The sequence below is a fragment of the Hypoxylon fragiforme genome, assembly GCF_022984875.1.
Source record: "Hypoxylon fragiforme strain CBS 206.31 chromosome Unknown GGS25scaffold_5, whole genome shotgun sequence".
Taxonomy (NCBI): domain Eukaryota; kingdom Fungi; phylum Ascomycota; class Sordariomycetes; order Xylariales; family Hypoxylaceae; genus Hypoxylon; species Hypoxylon fragiforme.
The window spans coordinates 1853359-1877511 of NW_026054760.1; the positions used below are offsets into that span (position 1 = coordinate 1853359).

Sequence of the window (24153 nt, forward strand, 5' to 3'; positions counted from 1 at the left end):
TCCTCTTCGAGGCTACTTCCACCTCCTGCCTTCACGGAGCCTTGTTTCCAACCCTACGGGAAGGTGGTAGCAGGTAGTAGCAGGTAGTAGTACTATACTACTACATAGTATTACTTACCTACCCTAGGTAGTCATGTAAAATACCCAATGTAAAATCTAGATTGCTCCTAGGGTACTGAGTATTGTATGGGGGCACCTACCTTACCCCCCCTTGCCTCTCGGAGTCGGATGCTCGCAGGAGATGGACATTATCTAGCACTTACACAGTAGCAAATCAAAACGCCGTTCCTATTGTCAAGGAGCCTCAAGGGGCCGATGCTTGGGATCGCCCTACCCTTCGCCGGCCTACCCTCTTTCCGTGACCCGCATTGTCTATCACATTCCCAATCTACCGACATGCCAAAGTGGTTTTAATGAAGTGCTGTTTCCCCATCCGTTCAGCTTCTTTTCTTCCTTTTCCTTCTCATCCCGTACATTTCGTGTCCAACTCCGAATTCAAAGCGCCGGTCTGCTTCCCTGTGGGATCATCGTCATCACTCCTTTTTCAAATATATTGTAATTCTTGTAATACCCAGGTGGGAAATTTATTTTAGAACAGCCAGACTGGTCTTGCTTTCATTTTTACTATTTTTGACGAAACGCTCTTTTTTTTCGACGAAAATTCAAACACCCCACGTTTGTCGCCTTTCTAACTCGAAACGAACACGGAGATCAAAATACCTAAACAACAACATTAATCAGACAATATGCCTTCCATTATGAAGATTGCGGGTGCTGTGGCAGGATTCGCCGCCGTGGCTTGTGCTCTACCAGCTCAGCCCAAGTTGACGTCAAGACAAAACCACATCTACAGCCTGGCCAAGCGTCAAAACGCAGCCGCTGCTGCCCTCGGCCTAGCAGATGTCGATATCCTTCAATTGTATGCATAGCCTTTCATATATATATCACGTCTAGATGTGTCACTAACATGATATCATAGCGCCCTAACTTTAGAATGGCTTGAGGCTTCCTTCTACCAGCAAGGCTTTGCCCAGTTCGGAGACGACCAATTCTTGGCCCTCGGCTTGAACGAGGTCCAACTCGCCGACCTCAAGGGTATTGGCGCCAGTGAGAACGCCCACGTCGGCTTCCTACAAAGCTCCATCGCACAGGCCGGTGTCCAACCTGTCCAGCCTTGCCAGTACAACTTCGGCTTCACCGACGCCGCGGGCATGGTCGCCACCGCCTCCGTTCTCGAGAGCGTCGGCGTCTCAGCCTACCTCGGCGCCGCCCCCCTCGTCTCAGACGCCAAGATCCTCAGCGCGGCTGGCTCCATCCTCACGATCGAAGCTCGACACCAGTCGTTCATCCGGGTGGCCTCCGGCGTCGCCGCGTCCCCGTCCCCCTTCGACACGCCCCTGGGCCCCAAGGCCGTGTTCTCGCTCGCCGCGCCCTTCATCACGTCGTGCCCCGCCGGCTCGAACCTGATCCTGACGGCGTTCCCGACGCTGAAGCTGACCTCGCCGGCTCCGGCAGCCGGCGTCATGGCGCTCGCGCAGGGCACGATGCTCAGCTTCGAGAGCGAGGCCGCGTCCGGCGCCGCCTTCTGCGGCTTCACCAACTCCGCCGCCCCCGGCGGCACCGCCTTCTCCCCCTTCGACCCCGCCCAGGGCTGCGCGCTCGCCCCCAACTTGGCCGGAACCGTCTACGTCACCCTGACCAGCGCCGCGCCCACCGATGGCGTCCTGACCGACGACATCACGGTCGCGGGCCCCATGGTCATGAACCTCAGCTAAATAAAAGACAATACAATGTATGCCTAACTTAAATACCTGGATATCTTCACACGGTATGAAACGAAGCAAACGAGGATGATGCGCTCTTTTTGTTGTTTTTTATTTGCAACGAGAGGGCATCAACGTAACGACAGCGTTTTTTGGTGCAAGGGATTTAATATTATTATTATTATTATTACTGGGAAAGGGAAGAGCAGGAGGGAAGAGCAGGAAAGGGGGAGAGAGGGGGGTGGGGGGCGCGCTGCTGCGTATAATGGAGTGAGTGAGGGAGGGAGGGAGAAAAGAAAGGAAAAGAAAAAAAAACGAGCCCGGGACAGATGAGCAAAAAGGGGGGGCCTCGGTAGCTCGCAACAGTGCCGTACCGCCAGCTTAGACAATATATCATCAACTCGTTTTGCGTCCTCAAGAAAAGAAGAAAAAGAAAAACAGAAACGTCTCGTTGGCTCCTACCCTCCTCCTATGCAGCTCGCGCGCCCCCAACCCACCCACCCCACCCCCCTTTGTCCTGTTTTGTAGGTTTAAACCGCTACTACACATATACCTACTACACACTTATTATTCTTTTTCTTACTATGGTACTTAATGGGCGGGGTGGTACTTTTTTTCTTCTTTTTTTTTTTTTCTCTTGTGTGCCTTTTTGGGGCAGATAAGAATACCACCCTGTTTCCCTATTTTTGTTTTGGTGGAGGAGGAAGAGGAGTTAGTTGGTTCAGTGGAGGCGATACCCAATAGCGTAGACTAGAAGGTCGAATTCATTTTTTTAATTCTTATTTTAAGAAAAAACAACAGGTTCGAGGCTCGGTTAAGTGAGGTGCGAATTATGTCATTGGTATGATATCCTATTTGATTTAATGCGTGTTGCTGGGGTTTGTGTGCGCATGTGAGTTGAGTTGAGTTGAGTTCAGTTGAGTAGAGTAGAGTAGAGTGACTGAGATTATCCCTTGTCTAACATACTTTGAAATGGCTTGCTGATACATGTGGTTGGGGTGCATAAGTGCCAGCTTGTAAGTAAGTGCCCGAGTACCCTTGCCGTTGGACTTTGTAGTTATGTGTAGCTGAGTCTGGATCTTGATGAATTCACATTGTATCAAGATTGTGTTTAGGAAACGATGCGGCGAATGCACTGGGCTTGTTTTGTCCATTGCTCAGACTATGAACTTTCCCGGCTTGATTCTCTTTGGTTTCATGTATTTCGTCAGTGATACCTTTCATTGCCCGTTTCTTCACGATCTGAAATAAGCTGGCTGGCATGGACTTCTCTTCCGAAATATGGCATATGACACTCAGTCTACATTTGCAAACTGTTTACTGTTTATCATCAGCATTGGTCCCGATTTGCCAGCATAGGGGTTTTGAATTGTATCATTTTACCCCGTACCACACGTGCCTGTCCATGTAGGGCCACTCATCTCTAGACTGCCTAGATGACTTGGATTAAATAAAGATATATGGGGGATAATTGGACATGCATCTACATATAAGATGCCTTACAATGCATTCTGCTTGTTTAATAGTCATAGAACCCTTTGCCACTCTTCTTTCCCAACCAGCCCGCATCCACCATTTTAGCGAGCAGCACACTTGGCCGATATTTGGAGTCCCCTGTCTCTTGGTGAAGGACCTTCATGATAGCTAGACAAGTATCCAGACCAATGAAGTCAGCAAGTTGAAGCGGTCCCATCGGCACGTTGGTGCCATTCTTCATGATGGCATCGATAGAGTCCCGATCACCGACACCGGTTTCCAAGCATATTACCGCTTCGTTGATGTACGGCATAAGAATCCGGTTCGCCAAGAATCCAGGAGAGTCCGCAGACACGGAGGGGATCTTTCCCATAGCCTTGCAAAAAGCGACGGCGGTATCCAATGTCTCGGGGCTTGTCTGCAGTCCGCTAATGATCTCAACGCCCTTTTGTATGGGCACCGGGTTCATAAAGTGAGTCGAGACTACCCGCGAACTCGCTGAGGTATCGTTGGGGTCCTTGGTGGTGGCCGCGGCAATCTTAGTGATGGATATAGAGGATGTGTTGGTGGCAAGGATGGCATGCTTCGGGCAGATCTCCGCCAGCTTAGCGAATATGTCAAATTTGAGCTGAGGAATCTCCGGCACGGCCTCAATGACAAAGTCAACCCCCGATAGTTCGTCAATAGCCGTGCTTAACGTAAGGCGGGATCTCGCCTGGTCGGCTTGTTCCTGGGTAATGCGCGATTTGGAAACATCCTTAGACAATAGCTTGTCTACATTTTCCAATAAGCGTTTCCGGTTCCTATTGAGAAGAGCGATGGCACTCGGAGTACGCTGGACACTAACCTACAAAGGCTATCCCTTTATCAAGAGAAGCTTGTGATGAGTCTATAAGTGTGACGGGAACTGCAGCTTTCTGAGCGGCGACCAAAGCAATGCCTAGTCCCTGAGGAGTTGGGTGTTGTTGTGTCAGTGTTTTGAGTCGTGAATGAAGTCAGGAATGACATGTGAAGAAGACCGCTCACCATTTGGCCCGCGCCTAAAACACCTAGGCTTTTCACTTGAGCTGCACATCGAGGTGAGCTGGAGCTGAAGTGTCTAATTTGACGGCTGAGCTGTATAGCTCTTATTCTACCAATTGAGCTTGCCATTGGGTTTATATTATTTGCTGAGGTTTTAGAATGTTAAGAATAATCGAAGAAATAGAAGTTTATGACTTACGTCAAGTTTCTAAGGAGTACAGGGAATAATACACTGAGGGTTACCGGATAGCCTCGGGATACGGATATTTGTGGGTCAACCAAAAGTCCCCAGTTTGGAGCTCATGTAAATTGAAACGCGTCTTCTTATCGCGTTTATCGCGTTTTCAATTTATTTATTTAGTAGTACATACTACTACTAGTACTACATACCCTGTACAACTCTATCAGATTGGCTTTCACTTCCATGACCACCACCAAACCAAACCAAAACACTCATAAAACTCTGGCATAGGAAGACATTCCTCATCGCCACCATGGAGTTTGTAGAGGGTTCTTCTTCTACTGATGTAGTGCATCCCGAGGTTCGGGCGCACATCAACAGTCTCGTCTCCGCTGTAAGCTTTACTTTTTTTTTTTCTTTCGGTTTAGATATCCCGTTTAGTAGCTTGGTTACTAACATCAATTGTTATAGCTCGGTGGCTTTAGTGCTGACGATGAAGGAAGATATGTGCTTGGAGACTCTGCCTCTGAAGTTCTTAGGGATATTAAAAAATGGATTCGATTCTACGACGAGAAGACGAACCGCATGGACGTTGCGCGATGCTTGGCCGAAGCGAATATAGTCGAAGGCGATCTATTACACATCCTCGCCTCTTGGCCCGAAAATGCCACCGACAATAAATTCAAGGCGAGAGCTGCCTTGTCTTGCTTCGAGATTATGGTGCCCCTAACTTGGCCATTGGAACGCGAACTCGACCAGATGACCGTCAATCATCATCGACATCTTCCCGTGCTACAGCTCGCCCAGCTTGGTTATAAGCGTGCGATTATCAACTTCGATGCCGCCCAGATACTCCACACCGCCGTCCGAGTTGCATTGCCTTCCATGGCTCTGTCCCGCAGCGACCGATCTACACGCGACGATGGAATTATCAAGCTCGTCTTACTATTTCTACGAAATATAGCCATGATCTCACCACCCCCTGGCATCAAGTACGAAGACGATGAATCTCAGATCTCGCGCTCGGCCCTAATAGACGCCTATTCTTACCAAGATATCCTTCTCACCATCCTAACAGTAGCCTCGAACATGGGAGAAGACTTTAATCAGGAGGGCGTTATTATAATGGAGATCATTTTCCACTTGGTCAAGCGTGTTGATGTCAATAAGCTATTCATGGATGAAAAACAGCTTAGCAAGACCAAATCGAATGAACTTGCGACCATGATGAGCAAAGAAGCGGCAATGCATCGATCTTACAATCGCAAAGCTCCGTCCAGACATAATCGGTGGGGCACCATGATCTGGGTGGATCGAGGCGACGGGAAGGTTTCAACAGTTACGGGACAGGATGCTTTGCTTGATGCGGCAACCAGACAACACAAGATGGACAATAGTAAAGTATATCGGCCGCCGCGAAGGCCTAGGAAAGACGAGATGGAGCCAAAGGATCTGGGACCGCCGGTGTCATTAAATACAAGGGCACGCCAACAACTAAAGGATTTCGTGGAAGAATTTTTAGATTCTGGCTTCAATCCCCTTTTCCAACACGTGAGGAAGAAGCTCGACGAACAGAAGGAGTATGTCTTCGAGTACCATTCACGCCAATTCTTCTATCTAGTTGCATGGTTTCTAGAAGCCGAAAGAGCAAGGAAGATGGCGGCAAAAAATCGCAAGTCAACTAGCACAGAGGAAGTTAGTTCCTTCAACCTTGTAGCTGGTGTTCTCAATCAACAGACGTTCATCACCTTGAATAGGGCAATTGGCGACTCCATGGAGAGCAAGCGTTGGCAAGAGCTATGTGCTGCGATGCGTTGCTTCACACAGATTTTACTGACTGTTCAGGAGATGTCAGAATCTGGAAATGAAGAGGACGAAGAGATTGCAGAGAATATTCTCAGCCGTATATTCTACGAAGAGGAGACGCATGACAGGATCGCGAATATTGCGAAGACCTACAAAGATCAGGGGTTCGAATATCTCGATGCGTGCACCGAGCTTACGCATACTTATCTCCGCGTTCTGGAAGCATTCTCAAAACAGAATGTGGATATGCAAGTGCGGTCACGACGAAGAGTGCGAAAGAAGAAGAAGGCTGCCAAGGCTTCCGGGGAGGATGAAGAGAACCCTGTGGTGGAAGAGGAAGATGACTCTGAGAATGACCAGGCGAGCGCGGAGCGAACATCCAGCGAACGAAAGTTCGACTTCAACCGATTCGTAGCTCGATTCACTCCCCAAGGTGTAGTTGATACATTCGTCCAATTCACGAAATACTACAAGGATTTGGACGAATCTCAGCTGAAGCGAGCGCATCGTTACTTTTACCGGATAGCCTTCAAACAGAATATGAGTGTGATGCTCTTCCGGGTTGACATCATCCAACTCCTTTATAGTATGATAAAAGGCCAAGAGCCGCTGGACAAGAGTTCAACAATGTACAAGGAATGGGAGGAGCTGGTAAAACAGATCCTCAAGAAGTGCATCCGCAAGGTGGAGGAACGACCTCAGTTGATAATAGAGATGCTCTTCTCAAAAATTAACGCAACAGCGCATTATCTGGAGTACGGCTACGAGAAACAGACCCTATCAGCATCCCAACTCAAACCAGCGGCCGAATTGGAGTTTCGCCATATTGAAGAACATGATAAACAAATCGCGATCGTGGTTAGTGCTTTGCTAGACAAGAACCTAGCTGATCACGTCAAATGGGTCAAGGGCCAGCTATCCCAGGCAGAGACGGAGAGGAGGACGTGGGAGGCAATGGAAAAAGCCATACCCTCAGTGGAAGCTGGCGTGAGCGAAGAGAATGAGGCCGAACAACCAAACACGGAGAAACCTGTCAAGGAACCACCGCATATTTGTAAGTCTTTATATCGCATTGGCCATGAGCTGCAACTAATGATAATTAGCTGTTCGACCCGACAACGATGCCCGTCGCACTGCCATGTTCAAAAACTCTCACCTTCGACTTCTTATGAAGCTGGTCGGGTTTGAACGCCTCGTTCCATCCGTTGACGAGACACCCGAATCTGCCTGGATCATCCCACCGCCTTTGACCGCTGACCAACTCAAGGAATCCCTCGACTTAATTAACCAGGCGGAGTTTAATCCGCCCACCTTTGAGGACGGCAAGTTAGCAGAGGATCAATTAAGAAGGAAGGCCGCGCCACGCAAGAAGGCTGTCTTTGACGATGACGATGGGGTCGATAACGATGATGATGAGATTCTGTTCCCCGCGGGTGGCCCCACAGCGCGAAAGGTAGCAGACGACTTCCTGGACAAGCCAAAGAAGACGCGCCGGCGACGACGCCGTGGTAGCGATGCCGAGGAGCCCACCGAGGAGCAACTCGAGGATAAGGCGAGGGCCCGCAAGGAGCGGGAGAAGGCCAAGGCAAAGAGATTCAAGAGCGACCTCTTCGTGCATGCGAGCGATGATGAATCGGATGACGGGGAACGGTGGGCGGAGTTTTACGCCAACGAGGAGAAGCTCCGCCAACAGCAGAGCGCGGTTGCGGCTGATAAAGCGACGGGAATTACGATATCGGCCGCGCCTAAACTGGTCGAGAAGCGCAAAGCCCAGGTGTTGCTGGCGGATGATAGTGATAGTGACAATGATGATGATCTCATCTTGCCGCAGGAGTCTGACGATGATGATACCAGTCGGCCGAATGCGAAGAAGAAGAAGAAGAACATTGGGTTTGCGGAAGAGGATAGCGCGTCTGACTCCGATGACATGCCCCCGTCGTCTAGTCCCCGCACGGGCTCGGCACCGGGCGCTAAGCGAAGACGGTTATCTAAAGAACTGTCGGCTCCGGCTGATGGCGATGGCGATGAGGAGATGAAAGATGCTGATGCTGATGCTGATGCGGATGCTGATAACGACGACGATGAAGACGAAGATCTGCCCGCTTCTAAGCCATCTACCAGGCGGCGTAGAGCGGGGTTTTTGGTTGATAGCAGTGATGAGGAGTAATGAATACCCTGGGTATATATCTAGGTAGACAGATAGGTTTCTGCCTAGGGGTGCTGGGTACTGGGCTGATTTGGGATGGTTGCATGGTCTCGGCGTTTATCATACCTACCTGCCATCTTCAGGGTATGGGGAAATGAAGGTCTTGGGTGTTGCATAGGACTGGCGGGATGAATTTTTATGTTTACAGTACATAGGTATGTATATGTATTAGGCATTTACGTAGCCCTGGAGTGCTATATATAAAATACCAAGCCTACCTAGGTATCTAGGCACATAAGGTACTTTTTTCGATTATGGAGCGAGGTTTATGGGGAGGCTCTGTTATGCATCATGGTGTGTACATTAAGACCATCACAAGGAGTGAGAAAACACTGTTTCAAGATATGGGTACCTACCTATGGATGTTCTTGCACTCTTTTCTTGCTCTACTACGTACGTACCTAGTTGGTAGGGTAAATACTTAATAAGCATGCCCGATAATTAGTTTCAGAATACTAGGTACCTACTTTCCAACCAGAACAGTTGCCTTTTTGCCAACACTATCGCAAATATTCCATCCCTTCACACCCCCGAAGCCCCCCCCCAGCTTTCCACAAACCCCCAGAGGACCGACCCAGTGTATCTATCTATATACCTATCATCCGTCTGCAATGCCCGATGAATGAAGGCCGAAATGCTCCCTCGAGCCAGATAGATACCTACGAAATAGGCAGGCAGGTAGGTATGCGAGTAAGAATGCTTTGCCTACATAGTAGCGATAGAGGACGTACTAGGCTGACTGATAGCCTGGATGAACTGGTAGGCTGGTTGGTATTAGTGGACTAGAGAAAGCAACCCCTTTGTTGCGAGGCGAAAGGTAGAGAGTCTCTGACGCCGTGATATGGCTTGCTCCTCCATCATGGTGTAAGAGAGACGTCAGTGGAACCCCGGCTGTGGAAGTAAGCTGAGGTAGGTAGGTATTCTGGTAGTGTGAGGGGAGAGGGGGGAGATAGGATGGGATGAGCGAACTAGTGGTGAGCTGTTACCTAAGAAGTATCACACCTGCCCGCAATAATCCATAGCTTCGAGATAACTTTTGGCCACTAGGCTCGGCAGAAGACTGGGCTTTTTTTGCTAGACGGGCAAGTCTCCATACATACATATCTAAGGTAGGTAGGTAGGTTACTTATCTATTCACCATGAGATTCTTAGGCCTAGGGAAAAACGCAGCAGGAGGTATTTCGAACTTCATCATATTCAAAATAATGGCTAGTTTACGCTAATCTAGCCACGAACCAAACCCTTCTGAAAGCAGAGAGGGAGGTTTCGTTGTGTGGGGATAAATACAACAACAACATTTCTCATCAGTTACATCTTGTATATATGCCGGGGTCGGGATCAACCGCCCTTGGTCCATCGTCCATCCGGTTCCGTTTCGTCTCGTTATAATGACATATATCCTTTCAGTGGTAACCAGGTTAGGTGATAAAATTTGATCTTTTTTTCTTTTTTACTTATTTCTTCCATTGTTGGTAGGGGTATGGTAAGGCAAGAGGATTTGAATGAATAGGTAAAACAAATCTAAGCAGCCTTGTTCCGTTGGCCGTAGGCCTTGGTGACGTAGTCGCCGTCCTTGACGATGAGGTCCTCGAGGCGGTAGTCGTGCTTGCCGGAGAGGAAGCTCTCGAGGATGGCCTTGGTGCCGTCGGCGTACCGCTTCTGCGCGTCGATCGACGTGCCCGACATGTGGGGAACCATGGCGTTTCCGCCACCGAACGGGTTCTTGGCGTAGCGTAGAGGGTGGTCCTTGGGCGCGGGTTGCGGGAACCAAACGTCGCCGCCGTAGCCGCGGAGGTGGCCTGACTTGAGAGCCTCGGCGACGTCCTCCTTGACGACGATGGCGCCGCGCGCTGTGTTGACTAGCCACGAGCCTGGTGGTTGTTGGTTAGTCATGTTTATATGTCATGTGTAGGTAGGTAAGTTAGGTAGAGATGCTGCACGTGACGTGCATTGGGAGTAGAGGTAAGGGGTAGGTGATGGTATCTTACCCTTCTTCATCTTAGAGATGAGCTCCTTGTTAAACAGGCCGCGGGTCTTCTCGTGCAGAGGGCAGTTGATGGTGACGACGTCGCACTGGGCGAGCATCTCCTCGAGGCTGTCGACGCGGCGGCAGCCGATCTCCTTCTCGACCTCGGGCTTGAGGGGCTGGTAGTCGTAGTAGAGGAGCTCCTTGCAGTCGAAGGCGCGGAGGCGGCGGAGAACACGCTCGCCGATGCGGCCGACGGCGACGGTGCCGACAACCTTGCCCTCAAGGTCGTACTCGTCCTTGGCGACGGCGGCGACCTCCCAGTCACCGTTCTGGATCTGCTCGTGCGCGGGCACGAAGTTGCGGACCAGGATCAGGATGGTCATGACGACGTGCTCGGCTACGGACACGACGTTGGAACCGGTCACCTCGGCGACGATGATGCCGCCATTCGTCTTGTTAGCCGCGTTCAGGTCGACGTGGTCGGAGCCAATGCCGGCGGTGATGGCAAGCTTAAGGTTCTTGGCCTTGGCTAGTCGCTCAGCGGTTAGGTAGCCGGGGTGGAAGCTACATGGTGTATTAGTCGCATGGCTCAAGGTTGCATAGTGTTTGTGTTTGGCTGCTCGCTTGCAGTAGTATGTTTTCCTTATGTGTTGCTCCAACTTCTTCTTGTCCTTCTAATCCCTCCTCTTCCCTTTCGGGTTGTTGGAGTAGGTAACTTATATCGCCTCGCCAAGATGGCTAGTAGACATGTAGTAGATATGTAGTTGGGTAGGTAGATATATGTAGATAGGCGAGTAGAGAAAGGTATTATGTATGTAGGAAGGAAGTATTGACATACGGAGTAGTAATAATGATATCAGCGTCTACGAGCTCCTTGTCGAAAGTGGAGTTCTCGCCCTCCTTGTCGGAGGTGGTAACGAGGGTGTGACCTTGGTCCTCGAGCCATTTTCGGATGCCGAGTTCGTTTTCGGTTGTTCCTAGTAGGGCGGGCACCTGTAATTGGGTAAAAAGAACGGATTAGCTTTCTGGTTTTTGTAAAGTGGAGAGTGTTGTAATGTGACCAGTGTGACCAGTGTAACCAGTATGACCGTAACAGTCCTTGTTTCTTCCTTCTATCCATATGGATATAGATATGCATACAACGGGGTGTTTTCTTCAACCTTCAATTCAACAATTACCCCACACTTAGATCGCTTTTCGATCCATTTTCCCCTCTCTCACCCCTCTTCTTCCTTCTCTCCTTTTTATCTGGCTCAGCCTATACATCTGCCGCCTAACATACAGTTACCAGACACAGCCCATTGCATGCCGGTTTCAACCAATCGCGCATAGAGTCGCTGCCATTGGACAACCAAACGGACATATGGCCAAGATACGACACTGCGGGGAGAGACGGCAGAAGAGTATATAGCCAACAAGAAAATGCGAAGTAGGAGAAAAAGCATCATATATAGGAACAGTGTAATGAAAGGGAGTTTGGTATACGTACATCCTCGGCGTGCTTGCCACCGTCGTACAGAACAGCTAGAACTTTGACCTTTTCACGTTTCGTAGTTAGTAAACGCGTCGAAGCAGGTATTCGTAGTAGTAGTGGAGGAGGGTAGGATAGTAGAGGCGCGGGCGAGGAGCTCAGAGCTGCTACGCGTGACGATAGGCCAAAGCGCAGCAGTGCCGACGAGCGAGGTCGAGCAGTGCTAACAGAACGAGCTGCTGCTGCTGCTGCTCCTACAGTGCCTGTAGGGAGTGCCCGCGCAGAGAGGGGACGAGTGCAGCCATAGGAAGAAGATAGTAGGGAGCGAGCAGCGAGTAATACCATTTTGGAAACTTGTTTCTAGATTTCTTGAACAGACAGCTTCTGTCTGCTTACACTTATATATATGGGAGAGAGGACTTTAGAGTTTGATTTCGTGTGCGATTCAGTGAGCCAAATCTATGTGGGCTTCTTGAGAGAGAGAGAGAGAGAGGGATATAAAGAGGAAAAAGGAACAAGATGACGAATGGATGAGAGTAGAATGATCAAAGAAGGAAGCAGAAGAAGGAAGCAGTGTTTGCTACGATGGAGGGAGGTAACCTCCTTTTATGGACTGGAACTGAACCCCGAACAAAGGGAAAGCCAAAAAAAAAAAAAAAAGACATTAACAACAACACCTCTTCTCCAACGGGAACTACAACGGCAGCTCTCGCCAGTAGCACACCCTCTCAACATCCACAGCAAGTACGAGGAGGGCCGAGGAGCGGGCACTGTCGGAGAATGTCTTAGCTGCTTATTTTTTTTCTCGATCAACAACTGAGACTAGCCGCCAGCGGTAGGTAATCGCCGTTGCTTTCAAAAATAGCTTGTAGTATACCTAATGTAGGTACGTTATTAGGTTGTGTAGCCGCTTGCTTGGTACATACACACGGAGCATGTAACTAAGAGCAGGCTACATACATTCAACTGATCTCTAGGTACCTGCCTACCTACACTACACTAGTGACCAGGCAATCCCGCTTCCCTTTCCCACTCTTACCAAACTACCAGAACATCTGAACGCGCACGAGACATCCCGATGATGCATATAGGGTCCAATTTCCCTTCCCTAATTCCGCACGCGTGTATGTTATGAACTGTGTATAGATGATCCAAGTCTGTTCTCCATCCATACATAATCCATGTGGTTCAATTGACCCCAGCGAAAGGGAAGCTCGGATACCCGCCGGAGAGGGCTCGGCGATGTTTCGGTGTGTGAGGCATTGGTCCCGCAACCCCCTCGCCCTTACAAAGGAGACTAGTGGGCGCCGCCCGAAGCCAGCGAACGGGCTCGTCAGCTGAGTTGAGTTTCCAAGGTGGTCGAGAGCTGTCTGCTCAATTACCTAACCACTAGGCCTAGCGAGGAAAGCCTAGGCTTGAGCTACTACTTACCTATGCACATAGTAGGTTTGTATGTAGGTACGATACCATCATCGTCCCATGTATTAAGAGTCACTAGCTAGTCCCCAATGCTTTAAAATAACGATACGATTATGGCACGGTCAATGGGAAAATACATATGTAGGTACCTAGTTACCTACTCGTTACTCAAAGCTAGGTCGTACCAGAAGCCGTCGGAGAGCTATGGTAAATCGGCCATCGGTGAAGTGGGGGAGCTTTGAGGAACGCTTTCTTCTTGTCGTCGTTGCTGTTTGCGGGGAAGCTCTCACTTTTGCCAAGGGGAAAGGATTGGAGTTTGGAGCAACAATGGGAATAAAGGGGGTAGGGGAGTACGGGTAGGGGGGGAGCCAAGACAAGGAGGGGGGGGGGACCGGCAGGCAAACCGTTTCTAGATCTGGAACAATACAACATGCGCATCCGTGATTGGCCACGCGATACCAACTAACAGCAAAAAAAGAAGCGATGGGTACATAAGTTAGTTATCCATAGCTCTTCTTCATGTATGTATGTATGTATGTATAAAATCCCGAAACACATTTTTTTTCCCAGCATTGACCACTTTCGCGGCAGTTACTTTGATCTAATCAAAGAAATCTGTCGGTACAATGTTGGAACGTCCGGAGGGACGAACGAAAGCAAGTCGGCATACATTTCCCAGTCTCTCGCCGGTAATACTTATTTACCCGCATGATCTATTTACGTAGAAGATGATGAGAGATGGCTTACTGTTCGTTACATGAGCACTCTTTACCGAATATCGACGTAGGTACACACGTGCATACATACATATGTACATGTACAGAACATCTCCAAGCTGGCCTTCCGTCTATGCGGCTTAGATGGGGATAATCTCCCTTGCTTTGCCTTTCCCGAAACACCGAGCTCGAAGTACATACATACGCGTAAATATGGATGATATGTAGGCCGGGTCCATACATATGTGCATGTAATCGCTGAGGCTTTTTGTGGATCTCTAAAATGGATGGACATCGGCACGCATGGATAAGCTCTCCATCTTGATGCATGTGTAAATAACTATGGAGTACATAGGTATACATATGTACGTATGCATGATTTTTTTTTCTATGTAGTTATTTCCCTATGTGAGTAAATACTATATACGTGTGTTGATGCCAGTCAATTGCCTTCCCGCTCCTTCCACATACTTGAATCTATAGAGTAAGGAACATAACACCCGCCAATGCGACACTCAGAAGCATCCCGCTGGCTGTTTGCATCGACGCCGCGGAAGGCGGGGTCGTAGCTGAAGGAGACTCCTCTGTACTGTCAGTGGTGGTTGAGTTCGAGGTTGAGTTGGTCGAGCTTTCCACCGGGCCTGGGTTCGTCACGTTGAAGTAGTTGGCGGCCAAGACCTTGTCCGCCAGCCCAGCTTTCGTCAGGACGTCGAGGACGTCAAACCCTAGCCGAGTTTCTGCTGCATCTTGGAGGACACCTAGATTTTCCGGCGTAGCGTCCGAGGTGTCGATGAGGATTTGCGTGTATCGGTGGGAGAGGGGGATTCGCGCGGGTGGGTTGGGTGCGATATATTCTGCGGCTGTTCCCGGGGATTCCGATGGCTGCTTGAACAGGAATGCACTTCTATTTGCAGTGCCCGAATCCGTATTGACGGACACTGGTACTGTATCCTGTACGTACCCAATCTGCAGCCAGTGGAGAAGGGTGTTCGTCGCCGGAGGGCTGTCTGTAGGGATATCGAGGTCCACCATCAACACTGCAAACGAAGATCCTTCTAATCTAGACTGCGTCCCAACTTTAGGGACGCTTTGGGTGTCTGCAGTTGAGTTCTGTTAATATATATATTTACCTAGGTAGGTTATTTACCTAGGTAGGTAGGTAGGTAGGTAGGTAGGTAGGTAGGTAGGTAGGTAGGTACTAGGTATGTAGTAAATGTTGGTTTTGGTGTTGCTTACCTAGTCTTTCCAAGACATTTCCACCCTCTGCAGAGGCATTTCCATATGTGACGACCAGAGTAGAGTCTGTGCCTGGTTCGAAGCCTGGAGGAGTGATGGCTAGGGTTGCAGATGCCGCTGCCAGGATAGTAATAAATTTAGACAACATTTCTGAGTTGAAGTAAAGATGCGTTGTGAATTGGTTCTTGAGCTTGGTAAATTTGATAAAGTTGTATTCGCATGAAATCCTAGGGACGGAAGGGCTTTTATATTCCGAAGTTGTCGGCGGATTCTATATAGGCGAAGTTGCATCATCACTTGAAACTGTAGTATGTGTAGATCTGCGGCAATGCCCAGAAGGGCTCAAGGGCTCCAAGGCTCAAGGAGAGGTTGACCGACGGTAGGCATCGTCGGCCGATGACACGCAGTGCCCGGCCGATGTTAGGCTTAAGATGTGGCTCATTTTATTATTTATTGTAGGTAATGGTTTTGGTAACTGACAGGTTAATTGACAGGTTAATTGACTTGTTAACTTTGTTGACTGACTTACGTCGTATCACTTGCCATTAATCCTAAAAGGAAGGGGTTCCATCTTCTTGGCTTTCTAGGGCGTAGCAAGCGCGACTACGTAAATGCCCGTCTGTCCAAGAAATTCAAGCTTTATTTATAGCAGTATTGAATGTTCAAATGTTTCATAATAACTTTCATTCCCCCTTGAATCTTGGCACCACTATAAACTCTAGTAGTACCTAACCTACCTGGTAATACTCTTTTCTACCTACTACTACTACTACTACTACTACTACTACAACTACTACTACTACTACTACTACAACTACTACTACTAGTCTTCTTGATAAATATTTTCAAGCAACAAGACTTTCTAACATTCTTCAACTTTCTTGACATGATATCATTCCTATATACAATTACTTTATGTTTCTCGCAATCCTTAGAAATATGTCGTACTTCCAAAATGCTTGCCCGGGACCCGCATCACAGCCTTCTCCGGTGCAAGGTCCGATTCCCCGTCAAATTCTGCCTTGATACATAGCTCTGCGATAAACTGGATACAAAGCCTACCTACCTAGGTACCTATCTACCTTAATGGCTACATACCTGATATCTTCCTTATAAGTACCTAACCTAGGCATGTGGGGGATGTTTGAGTTACGGATCACTAACAGCAGTCTCCCTGACACCGAAATAAAAGATCGGGAGCGGGAGGGCTGACATGGTTCAATGTTTGCAGCACGTATGGGAACTCTGTATATGTACCTACATGTAGGTAGGCATCGTTGTTGGTTACAGGCTGAACATGCCCATATGTGCTCTGTTTAGCAGCAACCCCAGGTCTCGAATGGGCAACTTGAAAAGTACAACATCAAACGTTAACCCTCGAGACAAATACATATGTACATATGTAGCAATGACAACAACAGCATTGAAGATACCTACATACTCCTGGCTCTTCGCCCTGTCAATCTGTCGCTTGCCGTGGCGTGAGATATCATTCCCCACAAGTCCCTTCCACTAAACCTTACGGTTGTGGTTATGTCTTATACAGTTGTCTTACATTGGATACCCAGGTAGTCGTCCGCAGCCAACGCCCAAACAGTCGCCGGCTATCTACGTCCAATAGACTTCGGCCGCAAGCTCAGTTATGTACCTACATATCACGCGAGTCCGTTTTTTAGGCCATCGAGTGAAGTAAAGTACCTACCTACCTCATATGTAGGTACATTACTAACTTAGGTAATATGTAGTTTTCAATCGAGCAGCTTCTACACATGCATGTAGTTATTGGCGTTTCCAGCACACATGTTACACTGCCTCCGGGCAACCCCTCACAGAATGAAGCTTCCTCATAGCAGAATCATGATTGTTGGCATTGCAGCCTTACAGCCCATGTATGCCTTGCGTTTGCCTTCCTGGGCCCGGATACCTTATTGTTTTTTCTTTGTCGTTCTTCTTTAGGTAGATGCCCACCATATTCAACATTCGGAAGGTATCTTTGTGTTTTGGCTAGAAGTCCTATTTTCCGAGACAGTAGTCAAGCTACATCATAAATAAGGCCTTTATCGAATCCCTCTTCTTACCTCCCCACAACCGTGATAGTATCATACAACCGACTTAACCATACCTCCTCGATAGTTTGCCTAAGCTAACTTGGTAGAGCATACGTATGATCATGAACCGGTAACCATAGCATTTTATCATAATGTCTACCGAACGTTTCTTTTTGGCTAATATACTCTCCTAGCTACCCGCCTACTAAAAACCATAAACCACCATGTCGAAACTTCCAGCGTGGCAACTGCAACTATGGGAGCCGTTGCAAATTCTCCCACGAGATCTCGTCGTCCTCTGGGGCCCAACCCCAGGCATCCACGCAACGTAGAAACCCTCGAGAGGACCAGGGCCCGGCTAAAGACTGTCTTAGGGAATGGAAGCGACTGCTTGGAGTAACCCACTCTAACTCGCGCTCTGTTCGTTCATCTACCGTCAAGAGTCAGCAGACATGCGACCGTTTTTTCAACCTTGCTCTCGAACTAATGGATGGAGACGTTGGGGCTTCACAGGAGACAGTGAAATTAATGGCCCAAGATGCTGGCCTTGATTTTATAAAGAATGTCATTGACCAGCAAATACCTATGGCCATAAGGAATTCCACCAAAGTTCACCTATGGCTTCATCAGATACGACCTATGTTCCAACTTCTCACCCACCCACGGGTCGTTGATTCTAACGTGCTTGAACAACATGTCGCCGCCATATGTAACTTCATCCAGGGAATTGGGGGCAGAAGAATGAAACCGCTATTTGATTTCATTCTGGATTTGCTCAATGTTTGGCCAATCTTATCCGTATCCGAAGCAGATGGGTACGGCATATCTGCTTGTGAACTCTCACTCTCTGTGTTGACTATCATGATTGACTGCAACACAAGCAACATTATCAATGATAACTATAAACATATTGCTGAGAGATTCGAATCTGCTGTTCAAGCTGCTCACGATTCTTCAGACGACTTTTCTAAGTTCCAGGCTCAGAAACATCTACAATACATTTGGCGGCGGCTTGGTGTCGGGAATGCACTGGTCGAGGAAGAAGAAGGAAAGAAAGCGCCTGTAACACGAGCGGAGTTTGTGATGCGGAAGGATCTTCCAGGAAGACTTTCGGCACAAGGACCACGTCATGACAACGACCACGAGGACATTTGCAAAATCAGAATTCTACCTACACCAGAAGAAATCACATCTACGCGGAATGAGTACTTACCTACAACTGATTCAACCCTATTCCATAAACCTGGTATACAGGGCCGCCTTGACAGAGAGTTCCGTCTTCTGAGAGAGGATACAGTTGGTCAACTTCGTGATACGGTTGCTTTGCAGCTCGAAGCTATGCGAAACCCAAAAAGTAAACAAGACCGCACCGACCGAAATACCCTTCGTACTTACGCATACGAAGAGGCGGAAATTATTGACGTCAGCTTTGATATAATCCAGGGGATGGATTTACTTGTTCAGTTCTACCAGCCACTATCTAAGAAGAACCAACAGCAGCGTCGAGACTGGTGGGAACACTCTAAACGACTTCGACCTGGTGGCCTTGTGTGTATTATCTCCGAAAGGGGGGCTGTGTTGTTTTGTGTAGTTGCCGATAGTACCATTATATCACACGCAAAGAGCCGAAAGACTAGAAAGGGAGAAGAGGATGATGGTGATACTGGTAGTCCAACACTCGCCGACGATGAAGAGTGGGCTTATGTTCACCTACAACTAGCCGAGGCCCGCCCCGCCGATATTGGTGAGGCACTACGATGCTTTCAGAATATTGGGGATCAGCAGCGACGGTGCCTCGTCGAATTTCCCGGTGTTCTCCTCCCCTCATTCCAGCACACGCTTACTGCCCTTCAACGCATGTCACAAAAGACCGACTTTCCATTTGTTGACTTACTTTCTCTGCCTGAACAAAACCTAGATTTGGGAGTTGAAGTCATCGTCGAGCCTCCTCTATATACGACCAAGACGGAGTTCTCTTTCGACTTAAGTTGCCTAACAGATGACGGAGAAAGTCTCCATCATTCGCCTAGGAAACCCCTCGATCCCCAAACGCTTGCAAGTCACTCTACCCTCGATAAAACTCAGTCTAAAGCTCTTCTGAATGCACTCTCGCGAAGATTGGCTCTTATCCAGGGCCCGCCCGGTACAGGGAAAAGTAAGTACCATATACATGCTGTGATATATTCTCAACCCTTTGAAGACCTCCATTCATTCGAAGAACTATATTAACTAGATCATACCACAAACATGTCCAGCTACAATATCTAAACTTACTAACACCAATGCGCCTAGGCTATACGGGCGAGAAGATCATCAAGACCCTACTGGCAAACAAGGGGAAAGCTAGTCTCGGACCTATTCTTTGCGTTTGCTACACCAATCACGCACTTGACCAGTTGCTTGTGCATCTGATGCGTGAAAAGGTGGAAGTAATTCGAATTGGATCAAGATCGAAGGCGGAAGAACTTGAGGGAGTTAACCTTCGTATGGTAGCTCAATCCGCAGAGCGTACCAGAGCTGAAAGAAATTCCATGTGGGAACTTTCGGCAAGAAGGGACGACATCGCTCTTTCACTAAAGAAATCAATCGAGGAACTTGCATCGTGCCAAAAACTGAGCTTACTACGGCAATATCTTTCTCAATTCTATCCCCGGCACCATGATGCACTATTTGGCCACGAAGAGGAGGGTGAATGGCAGACACAGAAGACTCATCAAAGCCCTGGCCAACTCCTAAAAAGATGGCGAGACAGTGGCCTACGGATCGGCTCCCCTCGCGAGCTTGATGTCCTAAAGACGGAAGACGTTTGGAACATGACATTTATTGAAAGATCGCGCCTCTACAACTTTTGGCTACGTCAAATACGTGACCCTCTTATTACCGAAATCATACATGACTATAAGTGTTACGAAAAGATTAAGGATGATCGACAGAGGGTGTCTTGGGACGTTGACCTACGATGTCTTCACGAAGCAGACGTTGTTGGTGTCACAACAACTGGCCTGGCGAAAAATCTTGAGCTCCTAAGGAAATTACGGTGCAAAGTTATGCTATGCGAGGAGGCAGGCGAGGTTCTCGAGGCACACACTATCACAGCGTTTCTCCCATCTGTTGAACAGGCCATCCTTATCGGCGATCACCTCCAGCTAAGGCCCCAAATAGCTAACTATGACCTTCAAAGTACGAATCCCGCGGGGGTTCAGTATTCCTTGGACGTGTCGCTGTTTGAGCGCCTTATCAACCCAGCATATGACACAGACCCAATCCTGCCATTTGATACTCTAGAGACCCAACGGCGGATGCACCCAGACGTCTCAGAATTGATTCGATCAACCTTATATCCTTCTTTGGATGACGGCGGAGCTGTGGCTCAATACCCGAATATTTCCGGCATGAGGAGACGTTTATTCTGGATGGATCATAAATCACCAGAGGACCAGGCGGGTCAACTCGATCCATTATCAACTTCACGGACGAACAAATTCGAGATTGAAATGACAGTATCGCTCGTTCAACACTTGGTTAGGCAGGGGTCGTATGGTCCGGACGATATTGCTGTCATAACGCCTTATCTTGGACAGTTGATGCGACTTCGTCGTGAAATGGAAAGATTGTTCGAAATCACAGTTGGCGAGAAAGACTTGGAGGAAATCGAAGCTGTAGAAGCTGACAATACAATGAGGGAGAATGTGATTGCCCAGCCGCATGGACCGCCAACCGTTAAGAGATCTCTCCTCAAGAGCATCCGATTAGCAACTGTCGACAATTTCCAAGGAGAAGAGGCCAAAGTGATAGTCATCTCGCTCGTGAGAAGCAATGAGGCTAATAGATGCGGCTTCTTAAGCACAACCAACCGCATCAACGTTCTCCTTTCTCGGGCACAGCATGGCATGTATCTGATAGGGAACGCCAAAACATATGGCCACGTACCAATGTGGGCACAGGTGCTAGACATTCTCAGGAGAAATGGAAATATAGGAGCAGAATTGGAGTTACAGTGTAAGTCAAGCCCGATCTTTGATGCTAACAGTTATTGACATTTAATACTCTAGGCCCTCGCCATCCTGATACACCTCTTCTAGTGTCCAAGCCTGATGACTTCTTACGTCTTGCACCTGAAGGAGGATGCATCCTTCCTTGTGATAGGAGGTTGCCGTGTGGCCATTCGTGTATCAACAGATGCCATCACGAGAATCTACACAACGCCGTCAAATGCCTTGAGCCCTGTCCTCGTCCTAAAAAGAGCTGTCAGCATCCATGCAAACTTGTTTGTGGGGAGTCTTGTAAGCCAAAATGCGATGAGCGTCTGCATGGCCTCAACATCACGCTTCCGTGTGGCCACAGAATCTCTTCAGCATTATGTTGGCAAGCACAGGACCCCTCTACGATTGATTGTAAGGAATCGGTTACGAAAGTTGTGCCAGGATGTGGCCACGAGGTCGAGGTTCTCTGCCGTACAGACGTGAGTGCCAATTCTTACAGATGTGGGAAGATGTGTCTTGATCCTCAGCCATGTGGACATTCCTGCCGGGGTGCCTGCTACCAATGCAAGGAAAGGAAAGGAGACAAGATTATCAAGACTATCCACAACGTTTGCCGACAGAAATGTGGTCGAAAATACACGACCTGTCGCCACAATTGTTCCCAGTCGTGCCACGGAGAGAAGCCCTGTCCTTTATGCCCGGAACCTTGCGAGGTTCGTTGCAGCCATTCCCGATGCAGCAAGAAGTGCCACGAGCCTTGCGTGCCATGCGCAGAGCCGACATGCGCTTCGAGCTGTGCACACGGAAAATGCACTATGCCTTGTGCTGCACCTTGTGACTGGGTGCCTTGCTCAAAAAGGTGTGAGAAAGTCTTGGGTTGTGGACATCAATGCCCATCAGTGTGTGGTGAGATGTGCCCCAGCAAGGATTTCTGCCAAGAATGTGGTTCCGAGGACATCAAGTCGGCTGAGGTCGACTTCATCCTAGGTATGAAATATCATGAAATCGACCTGGACGAGGATCCTTGCATCTTCCCAGACTGTGGACACTTCAAGACGAAGTCTAGTATGGATGGCACCATGGACATGAAGGCCCATTACAAAATGACGGACGAGGAAAATCCAATCGCAATTATCGACGCTACCCAACCCTTTTCAATGGATGAGATTAAAGTCTGTGGAGACTGCCGCGGATCCCTTCGTAATATCGCTCGATATGGTAGAATCGTCCGTCGCGCCATGCTTGATGAAGCCACCAAAAAATTTATCTCTTGGTCACAAACCAAATATTTGGAACTAGCAGATAATTTACTTGATGTGCAGGACCGTATCTCGAAGCGAGCAACTCCCCTAGTTATACCACGAATCAAGCAACCCAATAAACTGAGAAGTTATCAAGGTCGCCTCAAACCACTCCAGATTGTTCGCGAATGGGTTGGCGGCGATAGATATAACGAAGCTCTCGAGCTCTGGCACAAATTGAGGGCCTTCGTTGGCGAAGTGAGGACAGAAGGTCAACCACTCCAGCGCGTCGATGACCACGTCCAGCATGCCATACGACAGCAAAGGACCCAAGGAACGTTTGCATTTGACGAGACTAGGATTCAGAGGAAAAGTCACCTTCAGGCAAGCTCCATTTCTCTAAAATGCGATATCGTTATCATTTCCGACTTCATGAAGAATCGAAAGGAGCTAGCTAAAGCTCGCCCAGGGCTCAAGCTTGACTTCTCGCAGCAAATGCAGGAATGCAAGGTTCTGGTAGAAGAAGCAAAAAGCTCGAAGCTTCCCAGACAAGAAACTGAAGCTCGCGTTTACTTTGCGCAATTTTGCGCTTTCAGTCGGCAACTCACAGAATCGTCATTGGATAATACCCCTATTGCCGCTGCCGTCACTGCCGCTTCCACTTCCGCTTCTACTACCACTATCGCTACTACCTCTACACCTGAAGAAACTATGAAAAAGCTCAAGGAGAAAGGTTTAACCCACCTAACTATTGCTCGGAAACTAGTGGAGGAGTATAGTGCTCAAACACGGGGCATGATGGCTGAAATCGAGGCTACGGAGACGATGCTCAACGACGGTACATTCTACGCCCCCGTTTCTACAAAAGAGATGCGAGAAGTATACGAGGCAATGCAGAAGACTTTCTCCGGATCCGGCCACTGGTACTACTGCAGAAACAACCACCCCTTTACTATCGGAGAATGCGGCATGCCGATGGAATTAGCAACATGCCCCGAGTGTGGAGCGGGCATAGGCGGGGCTAACCATGCACTCATCCAGGGAGTACAACGCGCGGAGGATATTGACACTCTTATAGATCGTATTGGCCGTATGGGAATTTAACGCTGCCCGGCAGAATATTGGACCAAGTGCCTGGTATGCTCGGAGGTGTCCGGCTGTGGTGTGATGCCGTCACGATTTATTTCTTTAGGGTCTTTGGTTCTTGGGTAGCTAGGTGGTTGGATAGATCTTGACCAGGTTGAAGGGATTGGGTAGATGTTATAAGTAGGCAGATACCTACCTACCTACCTAGCCTAGCCTACAATTGATTTGATTTGACAGTCACGCAAATCTCATGATATATCAAAATTTTGATCAACGGATGTTGTCGTAAAAACAAAGGGAGATAATCATATTCATGGCTTAGGTACACGTGTATCCGAAGAGTATACCGATGTCCTCCATCTATCTGTCTGTCCTTGTGTACGAGGCCGTTTATAAGGGGTTTCCCAGACCGGTCTGCTGTGACAGAGTAAAGGGGTAAGGGGTAAGGGGTACGGGATGAGGAGAAAGATTGTTCTTGGGAGTTCCTCGCGGGACAACGATCGTCAGTGGGTAGGTAGGTAGGTAGGTA

At 48.6% G+C, this 24153-nt stretch overlaps 6 protein-coding genes across 6 annotated transcripts; 3 read left to right on the forward strand and 3 right to left on the reverse strand.

Annotated features, from left to right (window-relative positions):
- Positions 1 to 297: 297 nt before the first annotated feature.
- GGS25DRAFT_531620 (ferritin-like domain-containing protein) lies at positions 298 to 1775 on the forward strand (the record flags this gene model as incomplete). The annotated part of the gene is made up of 2 exons (XM_049265510.1): positions 298 to 919; positions 980 to 1775. The coding sequence occupies exons 1-2, from the start codon at positions 747 to 749 to the stop codon at positions 1773 to 1775; spliced, it is 969 nt and encodes a 322-aa protein (XP_049116695.1). The 5' UTR covers positions 298 to 746.
- A 1507-nt stretch (positions 1776 to 3282) lies between these two features.
- Positions 3283 to 4391, reverse strand: GGS25DRAFT_521724 (3-hydroxyacyl-CoA dehydrogenase; the record flags this gene model as incomplete). Its single annotated transcript, XM_049264102.1, has 3 exons — positions 3283 to 4013; positions 4087 to 4186; positions 4266 to 4391. The coding sequence occupies 3 exons, from the start codon at positions 4389 to 4391 to the stop codon at positions 3283 to 3285; spliced, it is 957 nt and encodes a 318-aa protein (XP_049116696.1).
- Positions 4392 to 4608: 217 nt separating this feature from the next.
- On the forward strand, positions 4609 to 8787 carry GGS25DRAFT_490774 (timeless-domain-containing protein). The gene is made up of 3 exons (XM_049261026.1): positions 4609 to 4837; positions 4915 to 7303; positions 7353 to 8787. Exons 1-3 carry the CDS (start codon positions 4757 to 4759, stop codon positions 8414 to 8416), a joined length of 3534 nt encoding a protein of 1177 aa, XP_049116697.1. The 5' UTR covers positions 4609 to 4756; the 3' UTR covers positions 8417 to 8787.
- Positions 8788 to 9632: 845 nt separating this feature from the next.
- GGS25DRAFT_490778 (formate dehydrogenase) lies at positions 9633 to 12495 on the reverse strand. Its single transcript, XM_049261027.1, has 4 exons — positions 11914 to 12495; positions 11263 to 11417; positions 10444 to 10988; positions 9633 to 10326 (listed from the first exon to the last, which is right to left on the reverse strand). Exons 1-4 carry the CDS (start codon positions 12238 to 12240, stop codon positions 9977 to 9979), a joined length of 1377 nt encoding a protein of 458 aa, XP_049116698.1. The 5' UTR covers positions 12241 to 12495; the 3' UTR covers positions 9633 to 9976.
- Positions 12496 to 14377: 1882 nt separating this feature from the next.
- On the reverse strand, positions 14378 to 15884 carry GGS25DRAFT_282135 (PEBP-like protein). Its single transcript, XM_049257473.1, has 2 exons — positions 15267 to 15884; positions 14378 to 15127 (listed from the first exon to the last, which is right to left on the reverse strand). Exons 1-2 carry the CDS (start codon positions 15412 to 15414, stop codon positions 14508 to 14510), a joined length of 768 nt encoding a protein of 255 aa, XP_049116699.1. The 5' UTR covers positions 15415 to 15884; the 3' UTR covers positions 14378 to 14507.
- Positions 15885 to 16940: 1056 nt separating this feature from the next.
- GGS25DRAFT_490785 (uncharacterized protein) lies at positions 16941 to 23864 on the forward strand. The gene is made up of 4 exons (XM_049261028.1): positions 16941 to 17444; positions 17509 to 19469; positions 19607 to 21313; positions 21367 to 23864. Exons 1-4 carry the CDS (start codon positions 17431 to 17433, stop codon positions 23640 to 23642), a joined length of 5958 nt encoding a protein of 1985 aa, XP_049116700.1. The 5' UTR covers positions 16941 to 17430; the 3' UTR covers positions 23643 to 23864.
- Positions 23865 to 24153: the final 289 nt, after the last annotated feature.